This window comes from Enhydra lutris, unplaced genomic scaffold, assembly GCF_002288905.1.
Source record: "Enhydra lutris kenyoni isolate GAN:26980312 unplaced genomic scaffold, ASM228890v2 scaffoldscaffold20, whole genome shotgun sequence".
In the NCBI taxonomy this organism is placed as follows: Eukaryota; Metazoa; Chordata; class Mammalia; order Carnivora; family Mustelidae; genus Enhydra; species Enhydra lutris.
In genome coordinates, this window is record NW_019154104.1 from 18,430,984 (window position 1) to 18,446,113 (window position 15,130).

The window sequence follows — 15,130 nt, forward strand, 5'->3', positions numbered from 1 at the left end:
ACACCAGCAAGCTAAAGGAAAAAATGCAGAACGAGTGGTGACAGGAGAAGGGAGAAGTAGAGGAGGAATCAATGGATGGGAGAAGAAAGGGAAAGGGGAGGCAGGGGGAAGAAGCAGCTATTTCTGCCTTCAAAGAGCTTACAGTCTAGCAGAGGAACACTGGACAATGTCAAAGCAACAAATCAATGAATGCCAAAACCATGCACTGGAGTCATGACGGAATGGGATGGATTTAATAGGAAATGATTTCAAGACTTCTGAGCAGGCAAGGTCATTAATCCAGATGGGAAGAGAGGAGGAAGGTGGACCTTTTAGCTAAGAAGAAATGTTAAAGGCAAAGAACACAGTAGAAACTAGCCCGGTCTAGACAGGCAGGGATGGATTAGATGATGGACCGAGCAGGCAGAACAATGAGCTGATTGGTTTAACTGGAACAGAGATGCAGAGGACACAAAGATGGGAGCGACGCTTGATCAAGTGACATTTCAGACACGCACAGGATTCTGTAGGCCTTGATCTCACTGAACCTCAGTTAACACCTCATGATCACTGAGCACCTGTAGAGAAGATGTTCTTTCAACGAGCATCTTTTCACAAAGCTAGCCTGAAGATCAGAAAGAATGTAGCAGAGTAACGACTAGGAATTTGTCGGCTCCCTCTCTGTGCCTTGTTTACGAGCATATCAATTTGGGGAAAAAAGCAGGTGATTCTTAAAGAGAAAAATAAAAAAGGACAGATAATGAAAAAAGGCAAAAGAAAAGAAAAACAAAAAGCAGACAATAAGTTAGCTTGAAAGCAATGAAAGCATATGCTATCAGCCACAGCGGAATGTAACTGCCTCCTGTCTGGAATGATCCCCAAATTCTCCTGCTCTCAGTGACGTCCTATCTGTAGCGCTTCAGCTCACTCATTTACATCAGCTACCACTTTCCAGTAAGCCTCTTTGGGCTCCCTGCTGCTGAATTTGCTTACCTGAGGTTTCTGGAAAGGGTTTCGCCTGGAAGACTCAAAGGTGGGATAAATTGGCCGGGTTGATGCCCTCTGGGCAGGATCCTGGCACACAAATCCTGAATGGGGAATGGCAAACATTAAAACCTACCATTTTCTAAGAAATTAGCAGGTTTAGCTGTACCTTTTCTTTAGAGATACAAAGTCAGTTTCACAGTCATAAATATTAGAGATCTATCCTCAGAAGGATGAGGCATGGCTCTCTCAGACACACACTCCACTTGAACTTCAAACCACCAAAACTGGACAGCATGAGAATGGAAAATATGCAGATAAATCAACCTTCCTTGCTAGGGAGCTGATTCTGATTGAAAAAGAGATGTGGATTTTTGATGAACTTCAGAGTAAAAAGTGTAAATCACCATTTAAAAATACACAGTTGTTTATAAAAACAAATTATTTTAAAGTGGCCTCCTAGAGGGTGACTGGAAAATAATGTTGTTTTTACTGGGAGAACCCAAGAGCAGGTGAGGGTTCCTGTCCTTTTACAAGATCTACTCCTGGGGCGCCTGGGTGGCTCAGTGGGTGAAAGCCTCTGCCTTCAGCTCAGGTCATAATCCCAAGGTCCTGGGATCAAGCCCGCATCAGGCTCTCTGCTCAGCAGGGAGCTTGCTTCCCGCCATCCACCCCCCACCCTGCCTGCCTCTCTGCCTACTTGTGATCTCTGTCAAGTAAATAAATAAAATCTTAAAAAAAAAAAAAAAAAAAAAAAAAGATCTACTCCTAGAACAGCTGAGGTGGTCTCCTGGCAAAGTGGGCTTCTCAGATTATCTACGGCTTAAGCAGTTAGGTGTGCGCTCACTTCACCTGCTTCCTAAAAAGAAGCAGACTCCCATCCAGGGAGACTAGAGTGGCTAAGTTTTACAGCATTTGCTGGTCCACCAAGTACTAGTTCATTTCAAATGTGTTTTGTCATGCCTTAGTAGAGTACTTAGGAAATGACAACAAACCCACAATAAACCCATCTGAATGCCCATCTCAATTTCAAAGTTTTTGGCTTATCTGCTAAAAAAGGGATTTCTTCCTTGGACCTCCTTCAGTTATAACTACTGGGGGGGGGGGGTGGTGGCACCATGTTGACACCAGCGGAGACCGCCTAGTGGAAACTAGACTGCCTAGTGGAAAGGAAGCTTTGTTCCTTTGTAACAAAGCTTCTTCAGTCAATCACACTCTCCCAGCTCGGAAAAAAATAAGACTGTCTCCAGACCTTCGGTTAAGGCTCTTCCTCGGCTCGTAATTCCTGTGCCCCAGGAATTAGTTCTAAGCCCTAGTTGTGGTTCAGCCTCAGGACAGGATGGAGCCAGGGGGAGTAAAAACATATAAACACTTGCCTGAAAACATAATTTCTCAGTACAAAACACTCAGCATGGCTTAGGAACTGCCAATTGGCAACACCTAGAAAGCCCGACAAAATGGATGCTCTGGTTAACTTTTATGTGAGTCTTCAGAAAACACCACTACTCACCTACAACAGTGAACATATCTGAAATCATACTGGCTTTAATCTTTAGGTCCAGAGGTGCATCGCTAATACAAGAGAGAAAGAAAGGCCAATCGATAATGTTAGAAATTAACAGAAGAGCTACCCCTAATAGGCCTCAGTATAGCAGAGCTTCCAAATGTCGATGAGAAGCAACACATCAAGCATACCAAACCCATGGAAAAAGAAAAAGAAATCTGGGCAAAAATACTTGAAATAAAAGCCCACTGCTAAACTCATCCTCTGTAGGGCAGGTCCAGCACCAAAGTTGATTCCCTGACATGCAATCTTTTTATTCCAGAAGGTCTTGTGCAATTCAAACCGTGTACAAGAACACTGCATCATTAGCACTGCAGATTTTAGAGGTTTAGACCTTTAATATGCTCTTTTATGAGTGTGTCCATCCTTCAAATTATTTTTTACTGCTACAATAGTCAAATCACATTCACATGCAAGAGAAGAAACTCTGGTCATCTTTGTACATTTTTTAAGGCTTCATTTTCTGTTCTAAATCAATCCTCTTAAGCTTTTAGGCTTGCGAATGAAGGCAAAAAAATACAAGTTATACCAAAATATCACCAGATGATGCAGCAGGAACCCACATGGAAACAGAAACATGAACCGAAAGCTGGACGCTCGCTGTGCCAGTGGCTGCCATGTTGGCTTTGGTGTTGAGGTGTTCTTCCATGAACCAGATTACTTTGGCTGCTGGACCAGTGCATCATTCCGGGGATCTCTAACATCAGAGGACGTACGTGGCTGGGCAATTTGCTAAGAGCTGACTTAACAAAAGAGTAGCCCAACATTGGAAGCATCTCTGTGATATCTAGTTCTATACCTTACTGCTGGGTTGAAGCCGAACTCCCACCCCACGAAGTAGTTAATTTGTCTTTATTTGATGACTTGGCATTTTGCCAACATTTTTCATCCTTAAACATGCAGCTGCTGGGTGGTCCGTAGCATAAATCTCTAGGGTCCTCTAGCTGTTTAGAGAAGTGTATGGCTAATAGAAACTCTGGCTACAGCTGCAGATATAAGCACAATCTTCTCTGGTATTGAAAAAATATGTTTCTTTCCTTCTTCTAAACGATGGGTTTAAAAATTTTAAGATTGTTTTGAAATTTTTAGACTCTAATCTTAGATGCATACCAGAATACAGAAAGGATAAAAGGACCAAACATTATATATATAATACCCTAGGCCCAGCTCTATACCTTACAGTATATGTGGATTTGAACCTGTACAAACCTTTAGTAATAAAGGAAATATAATATCTCATGTATTTCTTTAGCCTTGGCAGAACATCTACAAAGTTAAAAGACAGAAAGAGAGAGAACTGGAAATAAAAATGAACACAAGAAGCATCCCTTAGACGCTCAAGAAGACAGTTATCAGATCACAAATTGACTAGTAAGATAGGGATACACGGTTACCATTTGGAGGTTAACCACATGTCACAAATCCCTCAAATTTAGAAATTCTAGTCATTTCTATCTAATAACTAGGGTAAAAAAATCTAGCGCCAAGAGAAACAACTTTTTTTAAAAAGTTTTTTTAGTGCTATTCATTGAAGGTTTGTCCTTTTCCAGTTGATGGAACAGACTACTTACCAGGCCAAAGAAGGGGAGAGATTTACTTCCAACAACCATGGCTTCAGAGTAGAATCTATGAGCACATCAAAGCCATAGAGTTCTAGAAATACAATATAACATACAAGATCATTTTCGATGTTACAACTGAACAAAAATCTGAAAGACTGAAGCCAATCAACTCCCACCAGAGGCCTAGAAATTTGGGGAGTATAAGTAATGAGTGGAAGTAGAAGCAGAGAATCTTTCCAGTTCAAAATAAATTAATCAAGTTCTAGAGATCATGAGATAATGTTATAAAATTTCACTGCTTTTATCATCCACTCTATTGACATTCCTGAGTTCTACACAGAAAGTGACCTGATCTCTAAAAGTTGGTAAGCACGATTCTGCTGTGCATATGGGTAAAAAAAAAAAAAAAAAAAAAAAGGAAAGAAAAAAGTTGGGAATGGGAATGCCACAAAGGCATCCAACATCAAAGCTTCAAAGCTGCTTTGGGTTTGTTCTGGATTGTCCCCCCATATTCCGAAACAGAAAAATCTCCTGAAGGAATCTCCTTGGGCCCTTCCACTACATTTTCCTAAACCAGTATCTTGTTTTCGCAGCCTAGGTCAAGAAGATATTTAAGTGTAAAATATATTTATTCTTCCCCTCTCCTATGGTTTCAATTTCCCTTTGGAGACAGAAAATAAAGTACAATGGCCCAATATAGAAAGACAGAAGAGAAAGGAGGGAACCCGTGGCAGACAGAGCAGGACTGTGATAAGCAATCCTGTACCACTAATATCACTGAAAAAGGGAAGGAGCCAGAGACCAAATCTCCATGGTTTCTGGTTTCCTTTTCATGGTTTCTTTACTGACTCTCTTCCCTAATTCCTCAACTGTTGTAAAGAGTAAAGCAAGAATATGAGCGGGCTTTTCTCCCAGGATGCAGGGATAATAGGACGCTAACTTTGGAACCTCAGCCGGCAACCTTCACTTTTATCATCAACGAGACCCTCTCCACAGTCCTCTTTGGGATAAACACACATCAAATACATCTGACTTTCATAAGTCCCACTCATTCTCAAACTTTCCACTCCGTGTCCCTCAGATAAACTGTCTACATCTTCCTTCCAAGAGAAAAGATGAGCTTCCTTACAGTTCAACCAGAGGTCACAGGCCACAGCTCACACCTATAGAAACAAATGTCTTTACTTCAAGAAGGATTCTCCCCATTTCTTAATCCTCTCAAGAACACAGAAAAGTAAGTGTAAGTTTCTAGAAAGATGGTGCCCAAGACTGTCTTTTGAACAGGAAGTCTGATATGGGACCAAGAATCCTAGAAGGGAAATCTAGAAACCTGGCTCCTTCTCATGACTCTACCATTTATTCACTGTGGCACGTGGGGACATCATTTCTCTTCTCCTTTCAATTTTCTCTATTAACCACCACCTGTCAGTACCTGTATGCTCAGTAACGCTAAACCCAAAATTCCTATTTATGCAACACTAATTAGATAATCATATTCAAGTTTTTCTCACAGGAAAAGTTGCCATGAATGAATTTGCTTCCATGGTACTTATTCAGGATTCAATTTAACTTGCAAAATGAATCTCAAACCAAAAGAGAGTGTGAGGTGGGATTTTCCTTCATGTAACTACACAAGAATCAATTATTGGTACTTCAAAATGTAAAGAAAAGAAAGCTCCTATTTCTTGTAGGTAACAAATTCATAATTTTTATGGCCAGTACATTCTTCTTAAATATTTTACCTAATCTTCAGTCATCCTACAGAATATTCCCCTTTTAATGTGAAAGAAAAACCTTTTGTGATATGGCGCTCAATAAGGCATTTAAAAAGAAAAACTTAATTGCTAAATCTACAAGCTCATGTTAACATTACACAAGCGGGATTATACAGGATTCAACTGTTTCATAAGGTGGTAATATTATTAATAATAACAGTATGAGGAACAGGGTAAGAATACTGCCTGATGCACAGAGTGACCAGACTTGTGGAGCAACCAGAAACGGAGACAAGCTAAAATCAGAATGACAACCCATGAGTCCCATCATTTAAACACCTTGCATTAAACAGCCAACACATGGACTATTTCCCAAATTAAGAGGCAAATTCCAAGTATCTCCGTTGAAAGTCTGAGAACTAACATTCTAGGAAGAAAAAAATAAAATAAAATAACCAAAGAGAGAAAATGCCCTTTATAGTACCAACTGCATGTTTACTCAGGTGAATGAAACCCGTCAGGGCTTAACAATCTCAAAATCAGTTTTGGCTCTGACTGCACCCGTATGCGCACAAGGCTTAGATCTACTACCATCTAAGAGTGGGCTAAGTTTGGGACAGCATTACAACCCAGAGCCAAGCCCAGCTCCCCTTAGAGGCTGGGTCTGGAAGGGGGTCTGGGGGGTGGGAAATGGTAAATGGTATGAAAAAGTAGCATTTGTATCAGGTTTATCTCTTCAAATAATCAACTCAGCTTAAGAAAAATAATTTGGGCCCTTGACAGGCTACAAAGTCCTTATAAGGACCCTTTTAACTTATGACTGGTCTTTTTCATGGACATTTAAGATTTTAAAAGGTAAAAAGGAGGTTGCACTGAGAATATTAAACTTCACCTTCAATATTGTGTGTTTTGCCAGTGTCTAGAATTTTGAAAACTTGGTAATCCAGGATGAGATACAGCAGTGTTCCTGTCATTAAAGGGTGCAGGCAAACTAGGTTTTTCCCGCTCTGAGAGCTACTTTCTTTGTTCCTCTCTCTTGTCCTCACCACAACAGAAGAGCAAGTATTTTCAAAGAACTGTTGCTCCCACCTTGTTCAACAATGTTTCCTTAGGAAAATTTTCTTTCATGAGATGTTGTTCTTCAGCCCCCAGCCAAATCAAAACAAACTTGAAAATATTCTCGCGACTAAGTGAGGGGAAGCCTGGCACCACCTCTACTTCACACTGGTGCCCTTTTCTCCCTATTGCTTGAATGCAGCTTCCTGTAAAAGTGATCTACACTTAGCTGCCTTAACCTTCTTACAGCCTATTCCATTCCCCAGCCCGTAGGGATTTGCTCCCATTCTCTAAGTCAGTGTCAGAGAACAGTCACTGACTGTTCTCACTGGGATCACCAAAGACCACTTTACTGCGAAGCCCAAACATCTGAAACTGTTGACCACCCCTTACTTATTGGAACTTTCTTCTCCCTTGGTTCCAGGCCACTGCTCTCTTCTGATTCTCCTCCTCCTTTCACACCTTCTCTTCTGCCCACTATTCACTGGTAGGTTTGCTCAGGGTGGCATCCTCAGGGCTCTTTCCTTCTCAATTCTACTTCTCTTCTGGGGTGATCTCATGTATTCTCATGGCTGCAATTAATATGATGATGATGACATTCAAATCTCTATCTTTAGTCAAGTGTCTCTGGGACACCAAATCCGTAACTCCAATCGCCTTCTAGATAACTTCACTAGGATATCCCATGAGTACTCAACCTCAACAGAACATAACTTGTTATCTTTCCCCCAAACCTGTTTGAATTCCCATTATTCTTCACCTTGGAAAATGGTAACCCCATCTGCCAGTCGCCAAAGCTAGAAACACTCTCTTCACCACGTCCCAAATCCTACACGTTACCAGATCTCTTCTTTATTTCTCTTTAATCCAGTCATATAAATTCCTTTTTGACATATAATTCATATATAATGAAAGGGACAGATCTTAAGTGTACAATTTGATCATGCATGATAATTGGATACATCCATGTAATCCACACTCATCTCAACCCAACATTTCCATCATTCCAGAAAGATCCCTCTGGATCCCCTCATTCCAGAAATACCTTGCTTCCCCTCATCATACCCTCAGATAATCACTATTCTTTCTTTCACCATAGATTCATTTTGTCCATTCCAGAAAGCCCTATAAACGGGAGCATCCCGTATGTACTCTCTTGAGTCTGGCTCTTTCATTTAGCCTTTCTGAGATTCATCCACCTGTTATTGTTTCTTGTTTTAAAGTGAGTCAATAAAATTATTGTATAATTTACATACAACAAAACCCTTTTCAATTGTAGTCTGATGAGTTTACACAAATGTATATGGTTACTTAACCATCACCACAATTAAGGTAAAGGACAATTCTATCAGACACTCCCCATGCCCCCTTAGAGTCAATTCTCACTCCCCATCCCACCAGCAATCATTGATCTGATCTCTGCCTTTTCCAGAAAGTCAAATAAATGAAATCATATGGTATTAGCCTTTGAGAGTGGCTCCTTTCACTCAGCATTGTGCTTCTGAGATTTATTGACGTTACTGTGTTTCAACAGTGTAGTCCACTCCTTTTATTCCATGTTATGGATATACCACAACCTATTCGTCCATTCAACAGTTCATGGGCAGCTGGGTTGCTTCCGATTTTGGATGATTATGAATAAAGCTGCTCTAAACCTTCACGTACAGGTATTTGTGTGAACATGTATTACTTTTCTTGGGTAAACAGCTACAAGTGGGATTGCTAAGTCTATATTATCACTACATACTTCTTACCTCCCCATTTATTTCCCTAGGACTAGTCTCTCCCCGCTGCAGTCCATGCTCCATACGGCTATCAGAATTTCTAAGACATCAATCTGTCAGATAGAGACAAACTGTGAACTGCCCCAACAACAGACACTTGATGTCAGGTTGGCTCCTGCAGGATTTTAGTTACTTCTGGTCACGCTGTACAGTATTCCCTTTATTGTAATTCCGTCTTACCAGTTTGGGTCATATCATGATAAAAATGAAAGCAAATAATAATAATATTACTGCTCTCCAGGCTCAAAAAAACTCCAGTGGCTGTCTGTTATCTACAGGATAAATTTAAACATGCCAGTCCTCTACAATCAGGCTCCAATCCACTTCCATATCTCCTCTCCTGTCACCCCTTCCCATGCAGGTTCTATCTAGTCACAGTGAGCTTCCCACTTCAAAAAATGTCACGCTGTGTCTGAACACTGTGCTGGGCACATCCTATTCCCTCTGTTACAAATGGCTTTCCCCGACTTCCCCTAGGCATAGCCACTAGCTCTGGTGTATTCCAAGAGTCCCTGAGTCCCTCTACTCTCTATACTGTCGTTTATCATTTCATGTCTGCTCCTCCCCACCGCTGGAGGATAGGGCCATGCCTCATTCATTGTATACTACAAGCAGCCTACACCATAAAAAGCTAGAGGAAGCAATCAAGAAATGCTAAAAGAAAGAAAAAGAAAAGAAAAGGCTAAAAGAAAACCAATTAAGTAAAAAAATACTGTATGATTTTTGAAAAAGACCAAGTAATATGTAGCTACTCCCCCAAAGTAACCCTAGGACAAGACTCGAAATATTCATAATAAAGCTAGTAACCATAAAGACAATAAGAGGCATTTTTATTAAGATTTTTACATATTAAGACATATTTTTTTAAAAACTTGATAAAGGGTGGTCTAGGAAGGGAGGGGAAAAAAGATTTGATAGGGCGAATAATAACACGTCCAACGCCTAAAAGATTACTAAACATGTCACACCACTAATTGTGGAATCAATCCACTCACCCTCTCCAGAAACAAAGCCCTGGCTGCAGCTGTAATCCCTCAGTGGAAAGTGCTGACATTAGCCAGTCCGCACTGTCAGTCAAATGCTATTGTATAAAGAAATTCTTTTTACCTTGGCTTTGGATTTGAGTTGAAAACCTAAGGAGGAAGTCTTTATCTGGGGTCCAGAAGGAGAAGTTGGAAAAAAGCAAATTAAGATCCCACAGGAAAATGAGTTAAATAAAAGAGAAAGCCCAGAGCCAATTTGTTAACTAGTCCAATATATCGACGTGGTATCTGGCTACCATATGTAAAGGTAGATTTGAAAGCAGTTTCTAGGACTCGGTACTGTTGATGAGAGCCGAAAGAGTGCCCTTTTCAGGCCTGATCGGCTAGAGAGAGTGATATCATTTTTCCTGAGATCTAGTTACAGGAGGGCAGGAGAAGAATCCAGGATATGGGATGTGCCCAAAGTGGTCAGACTCATCAGAACTTGTCTTTATGTGAGTGGAGAAAGAGCCAGAGAGACCTGGCTCCCAAACTTGGCTTGGCCATTTGTTAACTGCATGACCTAGGAACAGATTATTTAACCTTTCCGAATCTCTTGTCTTTGTTATAAAACCATGGGTAACAAATACCAACAAAACTCTCAAAAGAGGGCGAAAGGGAATAACCAATGAAAAGTGTTTGACAACAGTAGGTACTTCCTCCCCCGAACCTTCCACAGTGAACTTCCCTTCCCTTCCCACCTGAAGAGGAGCATGGAATAAAGCAGAAAGGAGACTCTTTCGAAAAGTGAACTGTTAGAAAAGAAGAAAGAAAGAAAAATGAACTGTTTGCTGACTTCTATTGGTGATGGTCAAGCAGTTTACATAATTGGGGAATGTATGCTGCCCACTTTCGTGCCTTCCACAAATATTTATGGACACCCACCCTCTGAGAATGTCAGAATAAGAGCAATGGTCTAGAATATGGTCTAGAAAGAGCAATGGAAGGCCGAAGTAGCATTCATTCAACAGACAGAGGTGTACTGAGCATGGATCGTCCCGAGCAAAGAGGTCATTGGCTTCTGACCTAAACAAAGCCAGCCACATCGCCTCTACAAGTGGCATGGCAGCTGGCTCAGAGGAGTCCCAAGCCGGAGAGGACCAGGCTCCTAGCCTGTTACTTTAGCTGTCCTCACACAGAGAGATAAAACTGCTGTCAGCAGCAGCATCTGTAAAGGACAGCTAACATCCTGTTGCTCTTGGCTGGTTTTCTCCAACTGGTCAAAAAAGCCATTCTCGTTGCCAGTTATGTCACAGTGCCAATTTCCTAAGCATACTTAAAGGGTTGCTGTTTACACATACATTTCACATGGTACCATATTTTTACAACCTTGAAGGCAATAAAAATTAGAGTGCCAAAAATCTATTTTATTGGGAGAGGCATCAAAAAGTCTGTAAGTCAAGAGTCTAATGATTAAGATGACCTGACAGCCAACCATCCTGTGGGCCCCTGCCCTCCAGGCTGGGTCTCCTTCATGTGGGCTCTTCCATTCATGAGCTCTGAGACCTCAGGAAGGGCTCCAGTTTCTCAGGTCTCAACTCCTTTTTATGGACTAATTATTCTCTGGGGTCCTTTCCAGATGTATAATCTATGAGAAGGCATTACATGGCTAAGTCTTAGATTGTTTGCGAAGGTTCCTAGGTCTACATTTAAATACCAATAATACAATGCAGGTGTATGTAGATATCGTCCATGTAAAATCCAGCTTGAGAAGAACAACACTTACAATCTATGCCTTTCAGCAGGGACTGAAAATAAGTTAAATGCATAGATAAACAGATGACCAGAATACTGGCAGTACCAAAAAGCAATCGTCAGGCATTACAGGTGGTAGAGTGGGAAAGAAATCATAAGGACAGAAACGCTTAGATAGAAATGGACTGCTCCTGGTCAAGATCCTTAATGTGTACGTGTGAAACCACAACTTGAAAGAATATAGTGGACCCTATCACTGGACTACTGGCTTCCACTAAAAGCACCAATGCTCTGTGTCAGCCAAATTATTCTGGGAAGCTCTCAATTCCTGTTTACTCTAAAACAAGTAAGAAAGAAAGAAAGAAAAAAAAAACAAACCCAGTTTATTCCTTGTAACTTAAACCCCAGGGGAAGTTCGCAGGAGTCAGTGGGAGCCAGAGAGACTCACACAAATATACACACGTATGCAGAATCATATCTGATGAGGGAGGTTAACGAAGCACACAAAATCCCAGGGCTGACAGGAAGTGGAATTAGAACCACAAAAGCCAAGACAGTCAACAACTTAAAAAACTCCAGATGCACTCACTTTATTAAAGCTGAAGAAGAGGAGGGAGGGGGAAAGGGGACCCAGGGATGATGAAATGGACTTAGGGGTATTTCACTGAGTCAGAGAAAGTCACTACTTATTTCATATCGGAATCTCTACTGCCACTAAGTTCCAGAAATTCTCAAGCTTCCAAAAGGCAATCAGGTAATAAAACAAATAGAAGAGGAAACCTTCAGAACAGCTTATGATCATTTCTACAACAAAGATTTTTACGGCAGGAAATTTACCCTCATATGAGAACCAAGTAGATGTGGAAAAGAAACAAGTTTTTTAATCTAGTGAGGTTTCTGAAGTTGAAAAGATGTTCTATCACCCCTTGCTCAAACAGTTTCGAATAACACTAAGAGCTCTAGGCCCCTACCAAACCAGATCTACTGAGAAGCCCACTATCAGGCCACCAAAGGGCAAAAAAGCAAGTACCAATGATTCACTCAACAAACACTTCTTGAACATCCTCTAAGAGCAAAAACAATGCTATTGTGCACAATAGGAACAGAAACTAGGGAGACACCCCTCCTCTCTGCAAGGAGCCTCTAGTCCAGGAGGGGAGTGAGACACACAAATGGGTACCAGATGACAATCAGGTACCACTGCAGATTATGAATGGAAAGCTGGGCGCTGGGAGGGCTAACTGTGACTGGAATATTTAGGGAAAAATTCACCAAAGAATTGACACTTGACTTCATCTTGAAAAGATGTCAGTAATCAATAAGTAAAGTTAACATGAGAAAAATTTATCAGACACAGGATAAAGCAGGTGCAAAGACACAGGGAAGGGAAGGACCTGGTAGGCCTAGGCAGACAGTGAAAGGTCTGTTTGACAAAAAGACGGTAAGAGGGGAAGGAGACACACAGTGGCTACTGAGAATTGAGAGAATAAGCTCAGAGACTACCAAGGAAGTGCAGGTGTAAACAAACCATCACAATATGATAGGAAAAGAACATAACAGAACAAAGGATCAAACAGCGTGAGAAAGGAGACACAACAGGGCACTTTGTTAAGCAAGGGTTCCTAGAAAAGGCAATAGTGAACCTGAGTCTTAGAATATGAACAGAAGTGTGCCAGGCAGACAGGATAGCAGAATTTATACCAAGGCACAGTGGCATGGAGTGCTCAGTGGTGTAGTTGGATTATGAAATATAAGAGGAGATTCTAGAAACTTCTAGAAAATTCTAGAATTTCTAGAATATGCAGCTGGGGTCAGGTCCTTAGAAGCCTTGAAGTCATGTCAAGTTTCTATTTACTAGTTAAGCCTAAGGAGCCATGTGAGGGTTTTACAAGATATGAACATAATTACATCTAGAAAAGATGTCACAACCTCTTCTTTTCCTATATAATTTCAGGTCCTGGTTAATCTATGTTCTTCTTTTCAGAGTCTCAACACCTCCCTTTGTTTAGTGTCCCTCAAGTACAGACTATTATGATAATCCATGAAAAAGGTCAAGAATTATTAATTCTAGTTATAAAAATAACAAAGAAATAATTTCTATTGAGTACAAATTGAGAAGCAGACATTGGGCCAGTTGCTTTGCACATCTCATCTCATCTCCACGGTACCCTTGGGAGGTAGGTACCATCATTACTGCCATTTTAAAGCTGAGGAAACAGGACTGGAATAACATGCTGAAAATGAGAAAACTAGTAAGAGAATGGCTTTTAAACGAATAGCTTTTAAATTAACTCCCTCAGGCTCTAACGCCCATGTTCTTTACTTTCCTGTTACCCTGCCTCCCGAGCAAGTCATGCTGTATATCCTCATTACTGCACTACTTTAAATATCCCCCCAGCAATGATCCTGGCATGTTTTACTAACAAAGCCTACCACCTGCTGAAAGCCTCGTGGACTTTACAGACACTGGCGCTGGCCATCACTGAAGAGCTCATATCCACACAGAAAGCAAACATGCACAGGCACCCTTGGTGCCAGTCACAGCCAGTGGGTCAGTAGGCAACAGGCTTCCTGATCTAGGAGCTGTGAACTATTTCTTACTCCTTCTCTGTGCAATTGGGGAGTCATGGGTGGAACAAAAGGAGACGGAAGGAGGAAGAGGAGGAGAAGAAAGGGAGGCAGGGGGAGAAACCCACTAGAAAGAAGACTAAAACAAAAAGGAGGAGTCATTGGAAACTGGGAGAAAGCACATACTGGTACCAGCCAGAGCTTCTTGGAACGGTTCCCAGTCTGGCTGCCAAAGAGCTCTGGAATATATTTGTTAGAGCTGGATTCCTGTACAGCCCATTGCTGGCTTTTTCTGATTGCTCTCTGACAAAGAGACCCATACTTTGATTCCAACCCCTGCCTCCCATACAGAAAGCTAGTGAGTCCTCAGGGGACCTCCAATTAAGCTCACCACTGGCCTCTCAGTGGGACCTTCATGTGCTATGTGAGCTAGAAAGAAAAGTCCAACACACACCTCTTACTCCTACAGAATCACTAAGCCTCTTTACCCCAGGATCCCATCCCAACTTCCCAAGCCCCTTTTCATAAAACATATTAAGCTTCTTGAATCTCCTTACCAAAACAACTGCTGCGGTGAGGAACAAAGGTTTTACAGGCTGTAGCAATAGCTAGTTCAGCAGAGATGATAGTCTTAATAATCAGGTCTTCCACATGGGCCATCAATGCTACAAAAAAAAAGAAGAAGAAGAAAAAGCAGCAGCAGGAGCAGTAGAAGAAGAAGTAGGAAGAAACACTATAATGCATAGAGTAGAAAGACTGGATTCCAGAACACAATGTGATTTATAAAAGCATGTGTGCTCATTCCAAAAAGTCTCTAGGTGGTGGTTGTGCTTCTCTCGGAGAAGGCGTTATCTATTAATAAGTTGACACAGGCCAGAAAATAGGTGCTGGGGACTGTGCTCGAGTGGCCTGCTACAACAAAAGATAGACATGGAATGGGAAAGAAGCCTTATTCCCCCCTTCTCAGCCTTCTCCTATCACTCTCCCCTTTGTGGACTGAGCGTTAGCCTTCTGCGCACTTCCCACCCTGCTCGAGGCTCAGCAATAGTGTCCATTTTGTCGCCAAGCCCTGAGCTCATATTTGACACTGCTCATTCTCCAACTCAGCAACATGAATGAGAGAGATTAACATGGACGAATTTGCACCCCGGGCCAATATGGAGAAAGTATTTCAGTTTGCACTTCAACATTCAAGAAGGAT

General features: G+C 41.5%; 1 protein-coding gene across 2 annotated transcripts in view; it reads right to left on the minus strand.

Moving 5' to 3' along the window:
- The window catches only part of LOC111148532 (tubulin tyrosine ligase like 5), a 250,286-nt gene that overhangs the window by 181,957 nt on the left and 53,199 nt on the right, over positions 1-15,130 (minus strand). For both annotated transcript variants that reach the window (XM_022505162.1, XM_022505163.1), the window contains exons 12-15: positions 14,487-14,594; positions 4,099-4,180; positions 2,474-2,535; positions 973-1,067 (exon numbers count right to left, since the gene is read on the minus strand). In XM_022505162.1, coding sequence (XP_022360870.1) covers positions 973-1,067; positions 2,474-2,535; positions 4,099-4,180; positions 14,487-14,594 — 347 coding nt within the window. The remainder of the gene's footprint in view (positions 1-972; positions 1,068-2,473; positions 2,536-4,098; positions 4,181-14,486; positions 14,595-15,130) is intronic.